Source organism: Mizuhopecten yessoensis, unplaced genomic scaffold, assembly GCF_002113885.1.
Source record: "Mizuhopecten yessoensis strain PY_sf001 unplaced genomic scaffold, ASM211388v2 scaffold7461, whole genome shotgun sequence".
In the NCBI taxonomy this organism is placed as follows: domain Eukaryota; kingdom Metazoa; phylum Mollusca; class Bivalvia; order Pectinida; family Pectinidae; genus Mizuhopecten; species Mizuhopecten yessoensis.
The window spans coordinates 599,547-610,998 of record NW_018407059.1 but is presented as its reverse complement, the minus strand read 5'-3'; the positions used below and the strand labels follow the sequence as shown (position 1 = coordinate 610,998).

The 11,452-nt window shown below is 36.8% G+C and overlaps 1 protein-coding gene across 1 annotated transcript; it reads right to left on the bottom strand.

Moving 5' to 3' along the window:
- Positions 1-606: 606 nt before the first annotated feature.
- On the bottom strand, positions 607-11,452 carry LOC110453565 (zinc finger protein Xfin-like). The gene is made up of 2 exons (XM_021502543.1): positions 11,373-11,452; positions 607-8,357 (listed from the first exon to the last, which is right to left on the bottom strand). Exon 2 carries the CDS (start codon positions 8,248-8,250, stop codon positions 3,535-3,537), a length of 4,716 nt encoding a protein of 1,571 aa, XP_021358218.1. The 5' UTR covers positions 8,251-8,357; positions 11,373-11,452; the 3' UTR covers positions 607-3,534.

Below are 11,452 nucleotides of genomic sequence, written 5' to 3'. Positions count from 1 at the left end.
GCATTGAATTTCCAATAATAATTATAATATAATTATAATTCAAGAATACATCTGGACCCAGGATCGACGACAAAAACAATAGTGTACGTGGAAGTAACCAATGGCTTAACTTATATAACATGTGAGAAAAGAAATGTATGTATGCATAACAATCAGTCGATGTGCCTGTATAGCCTCCGGGATATTTACTTAATTAAGTATTGATTTCAAATGAACAAGTTTTAACTACACAGCTGCGAAGGAGTAAAAATTTTATAACCTTGGAGTACGAACGGAAGAGTTTCACAAACTCGCGGAATATCGAGAGGTCAATCTGTTATAATGATTTTAGGTTCTTATATACATCTTTATCACAACCTAGTTCGTAGGTCGTCTCAAAGCGATTTACGCTCACACAATTAGCGTTCAACTGTTCAACCACGTACTCATTTACAGCCGAGTAGACTTGAACAAGCGGAGTAATGTATCTTGGTTGCAAACGATACATGAACCCTATGCCAGCGCCAGGTCCTACATTGCAGAAGATAACTTGATTTTGGTCGGGTGAACTTAAAAACACTTCTTTCCTGACAGTTATTTTAAAAAACCAACACTAATTATGTTTTAAACAATGGTTTAATTATTTTAAAGCGTAGTATGGCAAATTCAATCATTATGACAATACAAATTATTCTAACAACAGAGAATATTTCAAAAACGTTTATCGTTACAGATGTTGAGGTGTAATAGGAATGATCTGCTAAATTACAAGTATAAGCCACCACAACAAGGAATGCTTGACCAAATTACCAGTAACAATAGCAAAGGAATGTTCAACTTAATTACTACCAAAAGCAACGACAATAAACATTAACATTAATAAGAATGCATTTAAACAGACATCTTGAGGAGAAGAGATGCAAATGAAAACAAATTTGACACGTTGATATGTACAGTCAGTAAGTAAGGACAACAAACTGTTATCCAAGAAATACATGAATAATTATTTTTAAAAAAACAATGCACAATTGCACATTACAGTTCAAATGTAAAGATTGGAATGTTAATTGAATGGGTACCGATGTTAAAAAAAAGAGGATCTAGAACAAAATAGTTAAACAACATTAACGCTATTAGACAATAAGCACTAACTCATGTAAAATGTTTAACAAACTTAAGTTTCTCTAATATGTCTTTAGTCACAACAATGTAATAGTAAACAAAAGATCCCAGAGGGATATTGGCGCCAACCATTATACCATCTTCATTAGTTCTATGACAGTTAGATATTTTCTCTTCTTTTCTCTTATGTTTTTGACCAGTTTGCATGTCAGTCACCTTCATCAGAATTTTTATCAATCCCAAAAGCTAACATGCACAACTAAGGACCAAGAGGAACCTACATATCAAATTTGAGAAAGATTCCTCAAGTACATTCTGAGAAATAGCGATAACAAACATAAACTGTAACAAGATGGCCGCCTGTCCGCATCTTGGTTTTCAGATCGGTCCAACAACTTGATATACATAACTTAGAACCAAGAGGCACTTTTTGTGAAATTTTAGAAAGATTCCTTAAATACTTTTTGAACAATATTCAATAAGACCACCTGTCGGCCATCTTGGTTTTTCAATCATCCTCAGAATTCGGGTGTGCAACTAGGAACCATGGGGAACCTTCATGTGAAATTTGAGAAAGACCCCTGCTGTACATTCCGATAAATAACGCTAACAAACTTTCATTCTCAAATTCAAAATGGCTTACTTTCGCTCATCTTGTTTTCTCTTTAGTCCCAAAATTTGATATGCGTAACTAGGGACTTTCGTGAACGTTCATATTAAATCTGAGGAAGACATCTCCAGGACTTTACTGAAAAAAAGCACTTACATACTTCAATAACTTTTATATTCGAATTTAAATTAGAACCATGGGAAACCTTCATATGAAAATTGAGAAGGATCCTTCCTGTTCTTTCTGAGAAATAGCGCTAACAAACTTGAACTCTCAAATTCAAGATGGCTGACTGTCGGCCATATTGGTTTGGTGATTAGTCACCAAAAACGATATACAGCTTCTGTACATAACTAGGGACCATGGGGAACCTTCATGTGAAATTTGAAATGCTAACTAGCAATGTAATGTCAACAAAAGATCACATTTAAAGGGTTTTACTCATTATAATTACTGTATTATATGAGAAAATGGTGGTAAGAAAATAAACAAAGTCTATGGAGCCCTAATCGCTCACCTTTTTCTATCTGAATAGTATTGTATTTACTATTTTGAGACAATGGTCGCCAACTTAGGTCCTTCATTAAGCCAAACAATAACAAAAACATTTGTCAGGGAAATGACATTAAAAAGCTGTACCAAATATCAATACATTTGAACCCTATGACCTTAATTGTGAGCAATGCTTATATATTTTGAATGTGTTAATTTCTGCAAGCTATTGGCCAAATACTAGAACTCCAGTCCCTGTGACTAATATTACGGCCCCAGTGATTTTGGATATGGGTCAATGTCATTTACTAAAAAAAACCAAATAGTGCTGTTTCTCATCGTTGTGCAAGCTAAATGATTTTGTTTAACGGATCTGACCCCTGTAACCTTAAATAGTAGTAACTGCAAGGTCGTATAGAATGCATTTGATCAAACGTGATAGCCTATTGACCTAGTAAGCTAGTTGGCTAATCAACTATAAAACCTTGTGGGTCTTGAAGAGTCGTATTCAGTTTAGACAAACACTTTTGATATCCATTATCACCAGTCAGGCGTCCAGTCAAATAGCATAACTCTTGCTTCGTATAATATGCCAGTACCTTAAATATGGTGCTCCATCACTGCTTGTTAAGGGTAAAATAACATTACTCTATATGCATTTTCCTTCTTTACATGTGGTTTGAAGATTTTTCCACACATTCGGTACGTGACTTTTGAAGTTCTCGACACATTTGACAGCTGTGACCTTGACTGTCGGTCAATGTAACTTATTTGAATAAACTTGATAGCAAGTCGTTGAAATTAGACATTTGACTACGAACGATAAACAAACAAACGGTGGATGCTGTGCCATGACATACGCTCAACTTTATAGGCAATACTATAGATTTTGTGTACGTAACATATTTTAGGGGGAAAAGCACATGGTAACTTTACTACTATCGAAGGTGAAACTAAACTAAAAGTAATTAATACTATGACTAAAAACTCACAAGTTGTATATATAAACGTCTCACTTATTGAATGAAATGTTTTGGAGTTATCGGGTAGTCATAATGCATTACACATGCAAATGTATCATAGTACCAAGATTATTGCATTTATGCATAACAACGTCTTTTTACAACAACAGAATTTTCGAAATTCAAAAAATAAAAAGTTTTCACGTGTTGGTCCGTAAAAAAATAGAAAGGTTGTTAAAGTAATGAGTTCTATCAAAAACATTGTACTGGTTGCAATATATGAATAATATATTATCCAACTATCATTCCCAAGTTTAGCTTTAGTAGTACCTACTTGATTGCTTTAACGAATAACCAGTCATATCTTTCTTATATTAGACTGCTGTGAAACCTGTTCATGTGTCTAACAAGCTGTCCTCCGTTTTTGAACTTAGCCTTGCATATGGAACACACTTCCAAGGTCTCCAGATTGTGCGTCTTATGGTGCCTATGTAAAGCACTCTTCCAAGTAAATGCTGAATCACAACGATCACATTTATATGGTTTGTCACCTGTGTGAGTCCTGTAGTGATCGTCGTGGTTGTGACGATATGCAAATGACTTCCCACACACAGTGCAGGTAAAAGGTCGCTCACCCGTATGCACCCGCATGTGGGATTTCAAAGATTCCAAATATGGGAATCTCTTCCCACAAGTTTTACAGCTGTATGGAAGTTTGCCGGAATGCGCCATCATATGAATCCTCAACCCACTGGCGAATGGGAAGGTCTTATCACAAAGTTCACATTTGTATTTCAAGTTCCTCGCTTCCTTTTCCTTCTTGGATTTTGTCATTAACTCATCCGGACGAAAGTGAAGAGCGTATATGTCCATAGCATCCTTCGAATGAATGCGTAAGTGAACCTTCAGACCTAAAGAAGACACAAAGCATCTCCCACATATTTTACACTTCAGTCTGTCTTCAGTTACACCAGATAAAAGAGAAGATTCATTCACACTGGATGGTTCTATTTGTAAATTCCCTCCAGTCCAGTTGATAAACGCATAGGCATTAGTGTTTAATGGTAGCATGTTATTACCGATGTGATCAGGATCTTGTTTACTGTTGGATTGATTATTTAGGTCTGTGTTTGAAAAGGTGGAAGAATCCTTCATTGATTCGGTAGAGTTGATATTCGTGATCAATATTGAATCGCTATCTACACATTCCTTCTTTATGTTACACAATAAGCTTTCAGCAAGTGGTATATCCGTTTTATCTTCATCATCAACTTCAGTTAGGAACGGATCGCATGGAATTACAGGTTTTCTTGAATCCGTGTCTGAATCTATGGATTCATCTGGACATTTTTGGTAGGATTTGTTTTGTTCGTCAACCACGTCACTTTCTGGTAATGATTCCTCATCAAACACATCTGGATTACCTGTCATCTCGTTAGAAGGTGATAACATTGAATCTGGTGGCAGTGCTTCTGAAGCGTCAGATGAAGTGTCAAAGAATGGCGGTGATTTAGTTTGTATATCTAATACATTTAAGGAAGGTGTTTCCTTGTGATGTTTTTCGTTGTGATACACTAGTGTTTCCAGATTTGCAAATACAGCTTGACAGTCGTTGCATTTGTAAATGATAGTCTTAGCAAATTTACAAGTTTTCCTTTCAATATGAAAAGTCCAGTCCCTCCGTCGACGGAAATCTTTCCCACAAACATCACACTGAAACGGCTTTTTAATAGAGTGCGTCTTTACATGACGGTGGAATGCACATCTCCATGCAAACGAGGCATCACAAAGACTACATACATACGGTTTAATTCCATCGTGCGATCTGACGTGATCCTCCAGTAAGCTTTTAACTTTGAATGCCTTTGGACAAGTCCTGCATTGGAAAGGCCTGATATTAGTATGGACCCTTGAGTGTATGATAAAATCTGTTTTCCGCGAAAATGACTTGTTACATATCTCACATGTGTGAGCAACATTCGAGATAAAAATTGAATCGCTGTCTACACATTCCTTCTTTATTTTACCCAACAAACTTTTAGCAAGTGATATATCCGTTTTATCTTCATCATTAACTTCAGTTGCCCTTTCAGAATCATCCCCCTCACGAACTATACAGTTGTTCAACGCAACGAACGGGTGGTATGGAATTACAGGTTTTCTTTTGTCCGTGTCTGAATCTATGGATTCATCTGGACATGTTTGGTAGGCTTTGTTTTGTTCGTCAACCACGTCACTTTCGGGTAATGATTCCTCATCAAACACATCTGGATTACCTGTCATCTCGTTAGAAGGTGATAACATTGAATCTGGTGGCAGTGCTTCTGAAGCGTCAGATGAGGTGTCAAAGAATGGCGGTGATTTAGTTTGTATATCTAATACATTCAAGGAAGGTGTTTCCTTGTGATGTTTTTCGTTGTGATACACTAGTGTTTCCAGATTTGCAAATACAGCTTGACAGTCGTTGCATTTGTAAATGATAGTCTTGGCAAATTTACAAGTTTTCCTTTCAATATGAAAAGTCCAGTCCCTCCGTCGACGGAAATCTTTCCCACAAACATCACACTGAAACGGCTTTTTAATAGAGTGCGTCTTTACATGACGGTGGAACGCACATCTCCATGCAAACGAGGCATCACAAAGACTACATACATACGGTTTAATTCCATCGTGCGACCTGACATGATCCTCCAACAAGCTTTTTACTTTGAATGCCTTTGGACAAGTCCTGCATTGGAAAGGCCTGATATTAGTATGGACCCTAGAGTGTACGATTAAATCTGGTTTCCGCGAAAATGACTTGTTACATATCTCACATGTGTGAGCCATTTCTTCCATGTGTTTCCGCACGTGAATATGATAGTAGGATATGTTCAAAGTTTTACCACAAACTTCACAACATACTTGATTGCTGTTGGACTTAGATTTGTCACAGGTTTTGGTGGACTGGCAATCCTTTTCGATCACATCGTCCATTGAAATTGTTACTTGGTTTTTCCTATGTTTTAATGCTTCAACCTCACTGTCACACGATGCTTGCCTCCCAAGTCCATGTGTTCGTTCTTCAATCTTTGATGCTAAACAGACACTTGAAGACCCAACACCGGATATACACGGTTTGGCCATTTTCCTCTCATTGAGCTTCTTACTTAGCAAACGTTGCAAGTCTTGATTCAAATGCAACCGTTTTCCTTTAACATACCGAAGCTTGCCGGAATCTGGATCCGTTTCTTCTTCTCCTGTTGTATTGGTTATTACAGTCGGCATCTGACCTTCATTTGATGTTATATACATAGTAGGTGTATCTGACGTCTTCTTGTCAAGAATATGATGCTCATCATCCACAAACTCGTCGACTGGCTCTTGTTTTATTTCGACTTCATGAAAGTCTGTAGGGTGATTTACGTTGGATTCAGTTTGATCGGTGTTGTCATCTTTTTTAGCTCGTTGTATTCTGATAATTCGACCGCTTCGAGGCGACACCTTTGACACAGAATTTTCGGGACCTTTATGCTCGTTTTTGTGTTTTACAAAGTGTTTTTTGTTGGTGAAAATAGCTGTACAATTTTCAAAATCACACTGATAATGATTATCATACAAATGTGTCTTCTCGTGTTTTACGAGATCGTGTTTTCTCCAACATTCAAATGTACATACAGAACATGAGTGCGGTTTTGGTCCGGTGGAGTGTAGCTGTTTATGTCTACTGAGAGCACATCTCCAAGAGAACCTGGCGTCACAAACATCGCACTGATAGGGCTTGTCTCCTTTATGTGCTCTAGCGTGATCCTGCTGAAGGCCTCTTGTTGCAAATCCTTTACCACATGTACTGCAGAGGAATGGTTTCTCCCCTGTGTGAGATCTGTAATGAATTTTGAGTGCTTCTCGCTGAGCAAAGTCTTTATCACACAAGCAGCATCTGAATGGCTTGTCCCCACTGTGGATTCGTAAGTGAGCATCCAAATTGTATACACTCTTTCCACAGATATCACATATGGGTTGAGGCTTTTGTTTTTGACTACTTACTAATGAAGATTTCGTGACAGTTTTTATAGTTTTGGCAAGAGCAGAATTGATCTCCTGACTTTCAATCTCTTCTATAATCGCCTCAGATGTATTATCAAGACAATTATCGTCCGTTTCCTGTGAATTAGATACTTTTTGAAAAAACTCTGCATCATTGCAATCACCATAAGAAGAATTTATGTCTTTCATTTCCGAGTCCTCCGTGAAATTTCCTATCAATTCGGACGCTGTAATCTCATCATCAGACGACATGTCACTCTCTTGAATATTTACATCTTTGTTTTTGTTTCTAGACTGGGATTGCACCATAGCACAAACAAGTTTAGAAACTTTTAGATGTTTCTGTTTGACTCTTTCGCTCACAATACCATTTTTTTTCTTGCTGTCTCTTTCATCTCGATCATGAGCTTTCATATGAATCTGGTATAGATTTTTCTTTTCAAATAGTTCTTCACAAATATAACACTGGAATGTTTGCTGTGATAAATGTATTTCTTTCAGATGCCTCGCCAGGTTCCAGTTACTGTTGAATCTTCTGTGACATAGATGACATGAGAATTCCTGTCCACCTGTCTTGTGGCTTTGCTGATGTCTGTAGAATGCCCTGTACCATGTGAAGTCCATGCCACATCTGTCACATACATAGGGTCTTCGTCCTTCATGTGCTGCCATATGGTCATGATAGATTATCTTTTGTGTGAATTCCTTCCTGCAAATCTCACATTTATACAACTTTGCTTTGTTCTCCATATCTTCATGCATCCTCTCATGTTTGCTAAGCCATGTCTTGCTGGTAAACTTAAACTTACATGTTTTGCAATTGTATTGCTTCTTTTCTTTGGCCACTTTCCATTTCCCTCCTACATTGTGGTTCTGTGTGTAATAAGGGGGTGTAGAAGGTCGAGCTGGAGACACACCCTTGCTTTGTTTTGGTTGTTTTGCTATATTTTCTGTAGACATTTGATCGTCTTCATCTTGATAAGAAATAGGATCTGTTTCCCCTTCATCTGAATCAATTGGTTCTTTTTTGACCTCAATAACATTTTCTGTTTCCATCATGTTAAAAGTTTATTTTTTTCAATTTGATATTCGCTTTTGCCATGGTACATAACATTGTTTCCGCAATCTTTTAGGTACCTCGTTTCTTTTTTCTCTGACTGCCATACCTGGAAAACACAAGGTGAAAACTGTCAACATAATACATGTTCCTAGGTTCATAGACAGCAGTGTAGATATGTCTTAATAGAAAACATTTAAGTTTAGAAGGTGCTAGCTAGTTAGAAAGAGTGTGTGTTAGAAAAAATTTTATTGTGCATAAAAATGACCTTTTTACAAAAATTGAATCATTCAAATAGAATACTCTTATTGATATGATAACATATCATTATTTATCATATGAATACCATGTTATGTAGTGTCATAAAGCCATCAAATTAGTTATGTTTATGTAACGTGTGTATTATCACTCCACAAATGATGTTACAATCGAATAGGAACAATCAATGTGACATCACATCATTGTGAAGCGGCTGCAATTTTCATTGCTTCAGAGGTGGCCAAGTGCAAAATATTCGTTTCAGGTCACAACTATACAGTTTACTTTGTATCATATGATAAAAAGAATCTGTCATTCGTTTCCCTTCATATTAGATTGATGATATAGATTTATGATAACTTGTATCATAAATCTGATATGAAGGGAAACTTATGACAGATCCTCTATGTATATTACACATAATGACTTTTATAAGGACCTTATTTACACTTTGTGAGTGAGGTTGGATAACACTTTGAATGCTCACTTTCATTAATGACATGACCATTTCTTATATATATAACAAAACGAAGAGCTCGTTGGATTTCTAGATGTGCGTATATGAAGTTGAACTTCTTGATTATACTTTAGTCTTGATCATCTGAATGGATATAAATGAGACTTTCTCAATGTTTGGATATAATCATCTATATCCTTCATGCAGTGCCAGTAATCAAATAAAGGTATTTTATACTCAACAGAAACCAGAGTGGTTTTAATAACGAGACTTTTGATTAAGAAGAATACATTTTAAGAGGATAAAGGGGGTTTGTAAAAATACATCTTTCCAATGGTACATTGTACTGTATTAAGCATGCTTTTGTAAATCCACTATAAATGTGATTTTTCATGAGAGGAACTTCAAGATGGGGTAAAAAAAAATAAGTGAGCTTTCCAACATCCATGTACAGTTCATACAATCACTTGGGGTGGCATTTTTTCTGAGAGTTGACCTAAACCCCTAAAATGTTTAATGTTACTTGATATATATATATGTTCACATCAGTTTTGGTCCAAACATTGCTGCTGTTAATCCAAATGCATGTGTCCAGTATGTAAACATGTAAAACAATAAGTATTCCCTATCCTACTTTATTGAATGTAGTAGTATAAGAAAGACTGGTGTATTTCATATTCTACTTATTTATGTCACAGGGGGGAAAAATGCAGAGTGCATACGTCAGATTTCAACCTGGGAGCTCACTTTGAACTCAAAACAAATGCTCAAACCAATTGAGCTACTTGGTCGTCTGCAATCTACCCAGTCCTGTTCCACAATATTCCTCCCTCCTTTTTCTATTAAGTCTTCATCTCCAAGACAGCACATGTACGATTTACAACTGAGGTTCTGGTATCCCCTTGTCAAGCGTAAACATTCAGTACTTTGTACAATGGTTGGTCACAGGCAAAAATGTTAGAGGAGAAGAGAAATGCACGGCCAGACCGAGATCCAAACTTTAAGAAACTCTCGACGGGCGCATACCCTGGTCGCCAGTGATTGACCCAGTCCAGTTCACAGGGACGTTAGAACTTGTTACAGCTATATATTTGGACCTAAGCTAAGGTGTTCGGAGTAATTTAACATGTTTTAGGGGTTTAGATCATCTTTCGGTAAAAATGACACCCCCAATGATCAGATTTTCAAAGATTTTCGCAGTCATAGTGCAACTTTTTTTAATATGAATGAGATCAGCGCGTGCCGAAACATGCAGTGTTGGTTGGTTTAGCGAAAAAATGGCTGTGCTTTCAGTCAATCGCACCACAGGTATCAGCACGCGTTTGACCTCAACCTCATTCATATTAAAAAAGTGGCACGATGACTGCGAAAAACTTTGAAACTCTGAAATGGTGTGTTTTTATAGGAAACAGAGATCATGTCCATGGAAGGAGAATACATTTTAAGTGCATAAAGCTAGGAGGTTTTTAAAAGAAAAATTATAAATCTTTCCAAAGGTACTACGCATTTTTCCGTATATCAACTAGAAATGTTGTTTTTGAAGCAAGAAAGTTGGGTGGGGTAGACTTTTCGACATCAAAAGCTTTCTGCCCTTCACCTAGAGTACATTCGGGTATATCCGGTTGAAACCGTTGAAACTGTAAAGAAAACGACAGGTACAGACTGACCAAAGGAAAATTTGGCCTGGGTAGATTGGGGGGTCCAGACGTACCTGGCCACAACTAAAATGCTGACTATTGCCAGTTTGCGGCAATTCTTTCTAAAACAATGTCAAGCCACATGTAGTTTTTAAGATACAATATGTAATTCAGTGGACGTGTGAGAGAAGGGTATAATAATCTTGATACATTGTTTTTTATTCTCCGAAACATTTTTAGCTCTACTTATAGAACGGTACAAGAGCGTTCGTTTATCCTGGAATATTTCTGCGCCACTTACCGTTTCAACCGGATACGCGAATGTACCCCTTTATAATCATTGGGGTGTCATTTTTACCGAAAGTCGATCTAAACCCCTGAAACATGTAAAATTACTCTGAACCCCTTAGTTTAGGTCCAAATATAGCTGTAACAAATTATCAGGTCCCTGCAGTGTTCCAGTTGACTATTCACAACATTTACATACAAGGCGCAGATGCATGTGCTTTATGTTATTATCCATGATATTTAGGGGAAATTGATGGATCTATAACATATGTAAAATTCGTATATATCATAAGGATACAGACTACAGTACATTACTGTGACATTTCACTGCTTCATTAGCATAACTTTAATGTATTCAGGTTTTTGTCCCGACCAACAGAATATAAACCAAGAAAACATCCATAACATTCTGACACATTGAATGGACACTTATCTTAATTAATATCTAAGTTTCTTTTACAACGTCTGATGCTACAAAACTTACTATTTTCTGCTATGCATATCGTGTACGAAGTCTTTGTCACAATTTGATGGTCGATTTGTCGGAAAAATACAATGTAATCG

Excerpts from the sequence above, each read along its gene's own strand:
- LOC110453565 (XM_021502543.1), bottom strand. The coding sequence starts at position 8,250 with ATGATGGAAACAGAAAATGTTATTGAGGTCAAAAAAGAACCAATTGAT.